The sequence below is a fragment of the Gavialis gangeticus genome, unplaced genomic scaffold (genome assembly GCF_001723915.1).
Source record: "Gavialis gangeticus isolate Ggan-Ray unplaced genomic scaffold, GavGan_comp1, whole genome shotgun sequence".
NCBI lineage: Eukaryota > Metazoa > Chordata > Crocodylia > Gavialidae > Gavialis > Gavialis gangeticus.
In genome coordinates, this window is record NW_017729031.1 from 60,832,037 (window position 1) to 60,845,448 (window position 13,412).

The 13,412-nt window shown below is 41.1% G+C and overlaps 1 protein-coding gene across 1 annotated transcript in view; it reads right to left on the reverse strand.

Annotated features, from left to right (window-relative positions):
* Positions 1–6,033: 6,033 nt before the first annotated feature.
* The window catches only part of TTN (titin), a 312,981-nt gene continuing 305,602 nt past the window's right edge, over positions 6,034–13,412 (reverse strand). The window contains exons 327-330 of the mRNA XM_019522860.1: positions 9,294–13,257; positions 9,057–9,210; positions 7,465–7,767; positions 6,034–7,335 (exon numbers count right to left, since the gene is read on the reverse strand). Of these exons, the coding sequence (XP_019378405.1) occupies positions 7,037–7,335; positions 7,465–7,767; positions 9,057–9,210; positions 9,294–13,257 (4,720 nt within the window). The 3' untranslated portion in view covers positions 6,034–7,036. The remainder of the gene's footprint in view (positions 7,336–7,464; positions 7,768–9,056; positions 9,211–9,293; positions 13,258–13,412) is intronic.

Below are 13,412 nucleotides of genomic sequence, written 5' to 3' on the forward strand. Positions count from 1 at the left end.
CCCCCCCCCCCCCCCCCCCACTCCCCATGTGTGCCAGATAACAGGGCTTGTACTGTGCTTCAGTGGCTCAGAATCAAATACCAACTCTCCTTTAACCTTTTCAACTTCTGTTGAAACTGCTGGTTAGTACAATGGGTGGAAGTAATTTTACTTTGTATAGATCCACTAAAAATTGGTTAATAAAATCAGTGCCCTGGGGCATGATTTGGTTTAAACTTACTGGAGTTAGAATGAAATATTATCTTGAACTGTCACACTAACTATTCACTGGGCATGTCTATACAAGGCGCTAACTGTGCAGTAGCTGAATAATAGTACACTAGTAGTGTGTCATAGCACCAACAGTGCTGATACGCTACTGCGCAGTATTATTAGGTCACTGCACAGTAGCATTACTTAAAAGACATTTGTTAGCACTACTGTGTAGTAACCACGCTTACTGCACATTTATTTAGTACTTGATTCTACAAGTACTAAATAAATATGTAGAAACCACTGCACAGTAGTGTCTTGTGTAACCACACCCACTACGGCATGCTTTAGAGGGAAATAAATTGCCCTGTTTATCTCCTTTCTATGATCTTATTCTCCTTGTGTGTTTCTGTTTTCTCAAAAAGTCCTACAGAACCATCTTATTGTGGTTACTTCTCTGCTTTCCATTTCCTTCATGTGTCAGTCTAACTTTTTTTCCACTTGAATACTGTCAGAATTTGCCCTTACCTGTATCTAATACATTCTGTTTCCACTCCCCTGGGTGACTTCTTGTCCCTACTTTTTACATCTTCCCTAACTGTCTCTTAAGTTGTAATGCTCTCTTAGGCCCCAGCACATGTTTATTTAATGGCATGATGCATGCACATGTGTATAGCAGGATGTGCAATTTTGTGATCAGATCAGATCCCACTCATTCCATTTCTATTTGTCAGTGCAGGAGAACCCTGGATCACGTTGAAAGCTGGTAGTCTGCAGTCTGGCATGAACTGGCACAGTCCTGGGGCAGCTGATAGTTGGGCCCAGCCTCAGGACCCAGAGCCCTGTACACCAATGTCAGAAAATTGATGTGCAACCCAGCTGTTTATAAGGTTTTTTTTTAAGGTCCCGGCATGCTGGAGCTCCAGGATCCATGATTGTGGTGTCTCCATTCTCTGGCTGTACGCAGTTTTTAAAAGTTCTGGTGTACAGGAACCCTGGGATCAGGGACCTCTTCCCCAATCCCAGGGCCCCTATGGCTGGGAAGTGTCAAGTGCTTTGCTCTACAGCTCCCTGGGCACTGTGGTTTGACGTAGTCAAATCTACTGGGTTGTAGATAGCCATGGGGCTACACCTCAGGGCTCTCAGCCTGCCAACATGGAAGAGCTGTCCACCAAGCCCTGCCCTACAGCCACCATTGGGCTATATAGCAAGACTATCTGCCAGGCATTCAGTTTAAGACATGATGAAAACCAACAACAAAATCAGCTTTTTCTGGTATATTTTTTGGCTGTTTTCCTGTTCTTGTCACAGTATTGCAAACCCTGCCTAGGAGGGTTACTGTTTATGGCATAATTAAACAGTCTAATTGCATGTTAAGTGAACATGTGCCAGCAGATTTACTTGGGCTCTCATCTTGTAACCGGAGTGTTTTCTGTGAGTCACTAAGGCTATATCTGTACAGCAATGCAGTGCCATGCACCTCACCTCAGCTAGTGCTGAGTGAACTAAAACCAGAGGCAGTACAACTACAGTAACACAGCATTTCACCTGTGCTAATTAGCTCTCATGAGATGCAGGGAATATTTGTCTGGGCAGCATGCTGTACTTACATTCAGTGCCTGGGATGCCCAAGCTATTTGTGTAAAACAGCATTATGAGTTTCAACGTACCCTAAGCTCCCTTAACTTCCATGGAGGTTGAAGGTTCTTATTGTCTGATAGGTACAAGAGTAAGGAGAGGGAGAGCTAGTTCCAAATGTGTTTCAGAGCTCTCCATTTGTTCGCTTCATCTTACCTCTATGGCTTTGCTTTTACCAGCTCAACCTTTACATTCCTATCTGCCCCCACCCCCCAGCTACTTGCCAAAGTTGGGGAGGGAATGATTTTTATGTGTTTCCCTGTTTAAAACATGTCCTTCTGAAACACTGAATTTACTTCTCTTCTAATTCTTTATTTTAAAACTTTTCTTCTCTTATCATAAAACTTCTGTATAACATTTTAATGTCCTGTATGAGTTATGAAAATAAAATGTACTGTATTTTAGTATCTAAAGGAAAGTTTGAAGACATTTTGTGTTTTCAGCGATATGACTTTGGTTTAAGCTGTCCGTATATAACTTCATGCAAGCCAAGCCAAGCAGCAATTGCCTTCCTAGTTAAAGATTCCTAAATAAATGTCTTATAGTTGATCATGATCTCCTGTTTTGCTTCTGGAGGCATTTCTTATTGTACTTACTTTTATATGTAATTATTGAATGCAAGCCTCTTTAAGTATGTAACTGTCCAAAACTTTAGTTTATGCAGAGTTAAGCTGGCCTGGTACTACTTCATGCTTTATCAGAATCGTAGCTGAACTTAAACACAAAAAATAAAGTACATGTTTCATTTACAATGCAGCCAGTACAATCTGCCTTCACAGAGCTGGCTTTGGAATGGTGCAGCTGTAGTAAATAGACTCTAGGAAAAAATAAAGGACTCTTCCATTGTTTTCTTGTGTTACAAATTTGATTTCCAACTGTCCTTTCATTGTGTTACTGTATTAAACAGTAGAGAAATGGGTTTAAAGTAGGTTAGATTATGTCAGAAATATACTATAATAAAGTAATTTTGTCACAGGGATTATCCACAGCACGGTAGCATAAATTACATTATTCTACAGCTTAGTGAGAGGTGAGTTAAGTGCCACCAATGTCTCACAGCTCCAGCCAGGCAGAATGGGGGCTGGGTTCAGCCTGGGATGGTAGCAGTGGGCAGGTGGGCCTGTTCCCCACCAGCCAGAGAACAGGCATGAGGAGGGAGACCCCACATACCTGCTTCTGCCATCCTGTGCTGCACCCAACTCCTATGCAGCTTGGCTGGTACAAGACAGGAGCTCCCTTTGCCCTTGGGACAGGGGACTCTGGCAGCAACAATTGGACAATGGGGAATGCAAGGAGAGGGGGATGTGTCTCTGTGCATGGAGAAGGATGGGGTGGGCAATGGAATTCTTGCATTGTTCAGGACTTAAAAAGTCTCTGGCTGCTGCTTCTGCAGTGTGGCTAGAAAGGTGGTGAAGGGTTAGAGGTGGAAGGGGGTGGCCATGCCACTGCATCCTCTTTGATCTGCCCCCGTTGTTGACTATTGCAATGAAAAATGTCAATTTGAAATCCATGTTGTTTGATAAATATTTGAGCACTCAAAGGTGCAAATTAATCCTTTGGTAGGTGCATCTATATGAGACATTGCAGGGTTTCCTAATTAGCTCCACAGTAAAACATCAACATCTACATGTGTGGTGCTATTAGGACCGAGTAAAGTAATTAATACTGCCATAGGATAGTACTGCCAGATACAAGTACTATACTATGGTGGAGTTATTTACTGTGCCACAATGCACATGTAGACACTGACTGGGTTGGCTGGGGCACGCGGGTGCTTTAGTGCAGGGGCCCTCTGCTGGCTAGCCCCATACTGAAGCACCCTCATGTCCCAGGCAGCCCTCCTGCAGCATATTGAGCTGGGTCAGAGCAGTCCCAGGCTTGCAGGGTAACCCCTGGAGCCCTCTGCCAGCAAGAGGTGCTTCACTCCAGCTCAACATGCTGTGATCCCACGTGATGATGCGGCACTGGGGAGCGCAGTATGTTCTGGTGCAAACTGCACTAAATTTATTTAGGTGCTCTAATTGTATGTGTAGACCCACCCACTATTTGTGAAAATAAAACATTGTTGCATGTTTTCAAAGAAATCCATGTATTCCCACACATCAAGCAGAAATGCCTGTTTAAAGTGTTGGAATGCACAGCATGTCAATTCCCTGGTTAAAATATTTAAATTTTTTCTCTTGACTTTGGGACATTGCTTGAACCACCAAGTTAGCATGTTGGTCAGTTTTGGTCTCAGATATTTCCCAGAGAGCTGTAGGCTTGTAAATTGTGAACAGTGTAAGTGGAGGTACTAAAGCTTTTGTAGTGTAGTACATCTTTTGAAAAATGTCTAAATTGGGCTCCAAACAGCTGAAGTTAGGGGGGGAAGCCCTATTGTATAAATTAGATGAGGGTCAGAGTCCTAGTTGTCCCTCTTTGCTTTGAACCAAAAAAAGAGTAAATAAGTTGAAAATGATGAAAACAACACCCCTTTTATGGGTATGGTGAGGAGGGGTACAGACATTATTCCTTAGGAATCCCTTGAACTGGAGAGTGTCATGACCGTTGGACAGTGGGGCTGTCAGCTAGTAGCACGCTTCAGTTCTGCCATTGAAGGTAGCTGTTCAGCAGCTACAAGTGCAAGTGTCACGGGGCCAAAAAAAGCATACAAGAGGGGAGTCTAATTTTGTAGTGCAGCGATGAGGTTTCTCTTCACTTGTGGGGAGGAGGAGGAGGTGGTGGCTAGCCGGGGAGGATAAGTAAGAACACATAAGAGTTCCACTTAAATAGCACATGCAGTAACAATCAACTGAGCCTGTTTGGAGATGAATGCATCTACCAGCTTGGTGACACCTACAGGTAGGTGGTGTGAGAAGGTAGTCTAATGGAAATCTAGAAAGGAAAGTGCAAAGAACAGAGAAGTGGGATAATGGTATAGGTCAGGGGTGGCCAACCTGTGTTGTGTGCACCAGATGTGGAAGACAGCAGGTCAAAGAGGACAAGTAGCATGGTGGCAGAATGGAAGTAGAAAGCAGTGCAGTGGTTTGGGAAGGGAACATGGCAGAAAGAGCAGGTTGGGCCAGGGAAGGAGATTGATGTGACACTTGGGAGGAAGGCAGAGTTAATTTGCCACCTGACAAAAATGCCTTCCCAGTATAGGCTAACAGTATAGACAATCTTTATAGTTTGGCTTTTTTCAGGAGACAAGGAAAGTTGGTGAAAGTTAGATTCCGGGTTCAATTTTTTTTACAGGTATTTAGGTAACTCATTGCCATGGATTTCAGTGAGGTTCAAACACATACATTATTATTATTTAAAAATCTGTGCCTTCTGTTGTTGATATAATGGCCATCATTATATATATAATTTTTCTAACTCTTGTGAGCAGTGTACTTGTCTCTAAGGCAGTATTCCACTGTTTTTAGTTTTGGGATGTCTTTTTGGGGGGGTTGGGAGGGGCGGTTTTTACAAAGAGGAATGTTTGCTCTCACTGCCTTAATCTCTCTAGGTTGAGTCAATGCTGAGTTGTTACCTCTGAACTAGTAATTGATGTGCTGGTTGCTATACTGCCAGGAGGACCTGTCTGCATATGTTCTGAGAACACCTCTGTGCAAGAACTGATATGTATGCCACAACTGAAAGAAGTTACACTATGAATAGCCTCAGACCTTTATTACTGATTTCTCTCCTGAAAAATATGCCACTTGGGAAAGTCCTGAAATCTGATCAATATCAATTGTAAGAGACACCAGGAATATTTGTATCAACAGCTTAATGAATGTGGAAGCCAAGTGCACTAAAGTGCAAAGCAAATTTTTCCAGCCCTGTCTCATCTCCCCTCTATCTACTCCTCACTCTTATGTTAGTCAATCCCTTCCTTGCAAGGAATTTTTCAGCAATTTGTTGCTTGATACTCTGCTGTTGTCTTGCTTTGTACAGTGTGATCCTAACAATCTTAATCTATCCAGGGGATATGCTAAAAGAGTGAGCGAGCGAGCAAGTGAGTGAAATAGAGAGACTGCTAAAAGATTGGAGGGGGAGAGAGAGAGAGATGGAGAGAGTCCGTGTGAACAAGATTGTGAAGGGAAGAGAAGGATGCAGAGGTAAAGACTGGAGCAGACTGCATGGGTCTGGTCAGAGACGGGAAGGTGGTCTATGACTTAAAAACAAATGGAAGTACCAATAAAATATACTAAACAAATGACAAGAAAGCCCAAGTTGTAAGGTGCAGATAGCATGCTTTAATTCAAAGGAACAATGCTACTTCAAGGAGGTTAAACAAATACAGCTAACAATAATATGTATTACTACAGTAGAGAACTACATTAAATTGAAGTGTCAGGTTGTATGTGGTGTTGACAACAGTTTTTTGGGATTTTTTCTAAAACTGTGGTTCATTGCTTAGTTACCCAGAAATGTCTACATAATAGAGTTCTAATACTACCACACAAACTCACAATCACTGCACCCTGGGAACCTCCAAGAATTGGTACTGCTGCTGCATTTGAGTACCTGAACAACTGTGATGAGGGGATGGCCAGGTGGTGTTACTTTTTAAAGCTATTCAGGCAGTCAGTATGCCAGAAACAGTACACAAACAGTAAGTGAACAAAGTGCTGGCCGCTTGCACTTTGCCCCCAAAAAATTAAGTCAGTCGCAGAAATAAATGTTTGTGAGACATTAATCAGTTCCAATGTAAAACATTGAAGTGCTGCTTACAGGAGGGTATTTGTCAACATCACCAATGTCTTACATTTCTGATTCAACATAAATAGTTGTGCAGGTATAACATACCGTGCACAGTATCCTCTCTTAGGTGTAGGTAGTCTTCAACAGGGAGCCTCTCTACCTGTTGAGGCATTCTTAGACATCAACAATGAGTTGAGGCACAAAATTTAGTTAAATGTTGAGCAGGGTATTCATTTCGACAGAAACGTTCACCTACCAACTGTTAGTTCCAAAAGTTACATTTTAAAATGTCACAAAATAAATGGTACAAAACTCCATAACCGTTAACTTCGGCTATATACAGTATGTACATGTCAATGAAAAAATGTTTAAAATTCATAAGTCAATAATGACTATAAGTCATAATGTATATCTTTGGACTTTGTCTCATTCAGGTAGGTACAAAAATATTTTTTTTTATATTTACAGATCAGATATTTCAGTCCATATGAATCACTTGTAAAAAGTCAAGTGTAAATAAAACAGATCAAGCTCTCTAAATTGATCGAATGTTAATATTCACAGTGGCAGAGTCAGAACCAAATTCATTTCCTAAATTTAGTGTATAAAGTCCACCATCATTCTTTTGGACATCCATAATTATAAGAGTGGTTAGATCTTCACTGGTTTCAACGTGGAATCTGCCTTGCTGGTCCTGACTAGAAATTTTTCTTCCTTTGCAGTACCATGTTACCTCAGGAGCAGGTTCACCCGAAAAGGCACAGGATACAGTAAGAACTTTCCCTTCATCAATGCTGATATCAGCTGGAAGAGCTTCAATTTTGGGTGGTACTCCTTTACAGAAATGGGGAAAAAATCAAGTTAGTTATTTTCATTAAGAATTATCTCCCTGCAGTGGAGTTATTCTAACTATGACTCCAGGATAGTTGATATGCTAGCTCTACTGGTAATTGTATTGCTCACCTCTCAAACCTGATTTAAGCATTTTACTAGTTGAATTCTCCAGTTGTGTCAAACTAGATTTCCCCATAATACTGCTGGAGCTCATCTCTACAAAGGATTCTTTCATGGAGGACATGCTTTTGGCAGACATGCTTGCAAATTTCATTTCAGTCATGCTGCTACTGCCGCTACTGCTGAAACTGCTGAATGAAGCCTCTTGTTTAGAAGCAGACATGTGTAATGCCTGAGAAGAGAAACTTTCCTGCATGCTTGCATCACCACTTGTCCTCAATACTACCTCTTTTGGAGGTTCTTCAATTAGCGCTGTGGAGCATAGCAAAACATAGAAGTAAAAATCAATGACATCCCATAAAGTGGTGAAGTCATGTGATCCTACATGTTGACTTTACAAAAAGAGGGAAGACAAAATTTGTGGTTTAAAGGAAAACTGCAGTGAATCATAAAAATGTTTTTTATAAACTTCATCAAGTGTGGCCAAATAACACCTTATATATGAAATGATTCATTATTTAGCCTGTGCACATATAAAAATCAGAGATGAGCTTTTGCTGCCTTGTAGTTCTAATGTGTTCATTTTGTTTTGACATCAGTTTTTCACTTTAAATAGGGGAAGAAATGCAAAAATGTACCTAAAAAAATGGCAGCATAATGAGTGGTGGGTGTCTGGGACATCAGACCCAGGCACCTGCTTGCAGGGAGTAAGTATGTAAATGGCAGCTGACACCCACTGCTGACCCAGCAGTTGCAGACAACACAGCCAGCACAGCCACAGCTGCTGCTGCTGCTGCCGCCGCCGCCCAGGGCACAGAGCTTGGCTGTTATGCCTCACTAAAAATTGCTGGGGAATCTCACTCTATTCTCTCAGTCACTGGTTGCTTCTTTTGTTTTCCTTTGTGGGTAAGTATTAGCAGACAGCATTTCCTGTTACAGTTATTGCTAGAATTGAAGCCCAAGCGATTATGTGTTTGTCCCGTTCGTATCTGTAGAAATCTTGAAACAATTTAATTTATTTAATTTTTTTGGTATTTTCTAATTTACATATTTTGGTTAAGTGAATTGTTCCATAGTCCTTGAAAGCAGTAATAACTGCTAATATGCAGCTTTCCTTTAAACCTAAGCACATACATTCAGTACATCATGAGCAAAACAGTTACCCCTTGATGCTAGGAATCAAGATCATAGTCTGCAACTGTCAACAACTGAACTTAATTCAAGTACTAATAATTGATTATCACATTTTAATTGCAGTTAAATATTCTTTTTCTTTTGAGCTACTTTCATAGTTATTTAAAACAATGATTAGTAGCACTAAGGGGTTAATGGCAAGATTATTGCAGAGAAAATGTTCATAGCTTTTTGTTAGCACTCGTAGTAGGAAACTGCCCATTCTGAAATAGGTGTTGTGTTGATTTTTTAATGCCATTTATTTCTTAAAGTATAAAATTATTGCGCTTTGTACAAGCAAGATAGAAACTTATTAAAATGCACAAATCAAGATCATCACTGTTTTCAGTCACTTCTCATTCTGCTGGACATGTCATGGCAGGATATTCTAGTAATTCAAAACACTAAGATTCAAAAAGCTAACTTACGGAGTACAGACAGAGATGCTGTAGCAGAGCATTGACCATAGTAATTTTTAGCTTTGACTGTGTATTTTCCGCTGTCAGTCACTGAAGCATTTTGAATCTCAAGAGAATATATGTTCTTAGAGCGATTTACCCTGATATGGGATGAAATAGCAATCTGGGGAGAAAAAACAGTTAATCCGAGTCAAATTTAAGAATCATTACTGCAAATTTAAAGCCAATATATGAGTAATTACTTACTGGTTGGTTATCCTTAAACCACTCAATTTCAGGAGCAGGATCTCCAGAGACTTCACAAGTAAGTAAAACATCTTGTCCTTCATTGACATTTTGAGATTTGGGCTGTGTTATAAAGGCTGGTTCATTTGAATGCTCTTTAGAAAAGGACAGATCAAATTGGCATTTAATGATGCCTTGGTTTGTTCTACCTTCACAGGTAAGTATCCCTTCATCTTTATGACTAGCTTTTTTGATGGTTAGAGTATGATCACTTCCAGATACACCATATCTATACTCTTCAGAATTTGTTAGCTCCATTCCATTCAATACCCATTTTACTTCTGATGCACCAGCAATGTTGGCTTTCAGAGTAAGTTTCTGACCTTCAGATACAGTCATTTTAGTGGAAGAAGCTTTAATTTCTGCCTGTGATTGTTTGACATCTTCAGAAACTAGTGACTTTTTAATGATTTCTTCTTGGATTTCTGCTTTTTCTTGAGTCATGACTGCTGATTTCTTCTGGGTAGAAATTTTAAGTGCCTCAGCCTCCTGCTGAACTGATTTATAAGTTTCAGTTATGCTTGACACTTGGGAATGGATGCTTTTAAAAACTTGGCCAACAAATTGAAAGTTAGTTTTTGAGATACCACCTTCTCCAGTGATTTCACAGGTGTATTCTCCTTTATCAGATTCAGTAAGGTTATGAATTTTGAGCTCATAGGTGCCATCAGCTGCATAATGAAATTTGAAATGGCCGTCTTCTTTCAGTTTCTTGCCATCTTTATACCAGGCTATTTCTTTGACACTTAAAAGACTGCTTTCAGCAGCACAGGAGAACTTTACTTTATCTCCAAAAGCTTCCACCCTCAGCTGTTGAGTTATCTTGGGAGGAGCAGCAGCTGGTAATTGTACTTTCTCTGCAGGTATGGGCCTGTCTTCTGCTGTTGATTTAGATTTTGGGTGAGCAATGGCTGGTTCAGGGGATTTCACCCGTTTAGGTGATTTAACTGGCTCTGGAGATTTGACACGAGGCTCTGGAGATTTGACTCTTGGGAGTGATGCAATTGCTTTTTCAGGAACTCTTGCCTTTTGTATGGTCAAAGTAAAGTGTGCTTCCTGTCTTCCTTCAGAGTTCTCTACCACCACAGTGTAGCTTCCTTCATCTGATATCTGAACAGAAGAAATCTCAAAAGTAGATTTGTACTGTGTTCGTGTGACTTGGAAACGTCTGGAAGAAACAATGGCTTGACCTGCACGTATCCACGTTACTGTTGGTGTTGGTTCACCATCAATGTCACAAGAAAATCTTGCAGTCTCCCCTTCAGAGACAGTGACTGACCGTGGTTTTGTTAAGATGGTTGCTGGCAGAGTGCTCTTAAATGACTTGTGTACAGCCCTTTCCTCTAATGATTTTTCTTCAGCTGCAGTGATTTTCCTTTCAGCAGAAGCATGATGTTCATATGATGAAAGGGATTCCCTTGTCTCTGTCAGTTCTGATTTGACCTCTCTTACTGAAGAAGTAGCTTCTATTGCAGATGCTTTCTTAAATAAGGAAATTGCATAAGCTTCTGTCTTTGTCAAGTCAGGTATAATGGATCTTGGTACTTCCTCATCTCTGCGCTGGGAAGAGTAGGTAGTATAATCTCCTCCAGTAACATCTAATGTTGCATAGTCAGAGCATTCTCCTTTGTAGTTTGTGCATACAACACGGTATGTTCCACTGTCATCAATATGGCAGTCAAGAATCTCTAAAGTTAATACACCACTGGTATTAGTGAAATGTATCTTACTGCTTTCTTGGATTTCAATACTGTTATGGTACCATTTTACTTCTGCTGTTGGTTTTGACTGGACATTCAGAATGAACCTGGTATTATGACCACATGGCACACGGTGTGAGCGCATTCTCAGAGTGATGCGAGGGGCATGGTCAAGAGTGAATGGCTGCTGAGTCAGAACTTCATATTTCCTTTCCATTGTTTTCTGAGTTTTCAAAGCAGCTTTCATAGACTCATACCTCGAGAAGATGTCAAATCTTGCTGTTCTCTCAAATCGGGAGAGTGACCTTTCACTAGAAACTGGGCTTGGTGAGCGTGGCCGAGTTCTTTCTGGTGTAGGGGACCTCCTTTCAGTTTCTTCTGGAGGTCGTGAGCGAGGACGAATCAATTCAGATACTGGACGCATTAATTCAATGTAAGTTGGGGAAAGAGATCTTCTTCTTCTTAGGAGTCGTGAGGGAGGTGAAAATTCTCTGTGAACATGTTGCACCATTTCTATTTCTTCTTCTTCCTCTGATGTAATCTCAGTTATTTCTCTCTCTCTCCTTCTCCTCATTTTATGCTTTTCCTCCTCTGACATGAACTCAAGTTCACTCTTGTATTCAGAGAGTCGTTGAGTTGTAGTAACTGGCCGAAGTAATTCTTCATCCTCTTTCTCATCCATTATTCTCTGTCTTTGTTTTGGTGGCCTATAAACAGCTCTGTCATGACGCTGACGGAGCTCTGCGTAACTTGCACTAGTTTCAGCTTTAGATGGAATGTGATAGGTTGAATATCTCAGCTGTCTTTCTTTGTCTTCCTCTGTCTTGACTTCTGCCCCTGCTGAAGAGTATCGAAGAGCGGACAGCTCAAAGCGTGGAGGGCTTCTACTTGGTGGTGAGGCAGAAAAGCCTAATTCAAGTTCCTCTTCAAGACGCAGTCTTTCCTCTTCAGTTCTCTTCATAGCTAAATAGTCATCAATAGGCAAGAGTAATTCCTCATCTGTCAGGTCACTGAGTGATCGCCTTCTTGGTCTGTAATAAAATTCATAATCAGGAGATGGTGTGCGCCGACGTGCTGGTCTCACAATTTCAAGGTCATCTTGTGAAAGCTTTGGTATGCGCCATTTAGGTTTATACTGATCAGAAATACGTGGCAGTGGCATCACATAGAACTGTTCCCATCTGGAAAGGCGAATGCGCTTTTGTCGTTTCTGAACAATTCTATCAAGTTTTCCTGGCATTTCATACTGGTCTCGCAGCTTCTTATACCACTTCATGTCTGACAAAGGTACAAATTGTTTAATGTTCTGATCTTCCTCAACAGCAATGCGTGCATGCCTGCGAGGCTCTGGGATCTCATAAGGCATACGGAGTCGCCTCTCTTCCTTCCTTTCTTCTTTTCTAATTTCATATTCACCTTTGACAGTCTTAGTGCTCACAGCTGGCTTATACAGGATGGCAGCCTCTCTTAAAGCTTCCTGTGCAGCTTGGGTTAATGGAACTGCCTCAACCCCAGAAAGGATTTCTGCCATTCGTAATGTCTTGTCAATTTGTTTTTGTACATGTTTTTGTCGCTCTTCTTCAGTCTTGTATTCACGCTTGACATATCTCAAGCGTTCTACTTTCAGGTAAGCCTGACAACTTGTAGATCCAGCAGCATTTGTAGCAGTAACTCTATAATATCCACTGTCTTCTGGTAAAGTATCTCTGATGTGTAAAGCATAGTAATCCAAGCCTTCATGAACAATCTCAATATTGGGACCAAATGACAGAGGTTGACCATCTTTTTCCCATTTTAATGTTGGCTTGGGCATACCAGATACTCTTATCTCAAAAGAGATGCTTTGGCCTTCTTGGCAATCTGCATTCGCCAGTAATCTTTTAAACATTGGTCTTAATGTAGTGTCTCCAGGAGGCGGGTGTGGAATTACAGTCAGCTTTGCTTTGCAGCTGTCTTCACCATATTTGTTGCGTGCCAAAATACTATATTCAGCATCATCTTCCCCAGTGACGTTACGGATGGTAAGCTGATAAAGACCCTTGTCAGTCTCAAAAGTGTACTTCAGATCATCATCACCTGGTTTAATTTTCTGCCCTGATTTGAACCATGTTACGCGTGGTTCTGGGTGGACTGTTATGGTTACTCCAAACCTGACATTTTCACCAACATAGGCAGTGCGATTATACAGAGGCAGGGTAAATTCTGGTGGCCTCTCTAATAGCATTCTTATAGGCCTTTCTAGCTGCACCTAATAAACACTGTATGTTGCTGGGACTCCATAACCCTCCCATATACGATCAGTTTACTTTACCTGTTTAGGTTAGAACCTAATACAGCCCAAGCTGATCAAGCCAACTTGTGCTGTAAAGATGATAAAAGA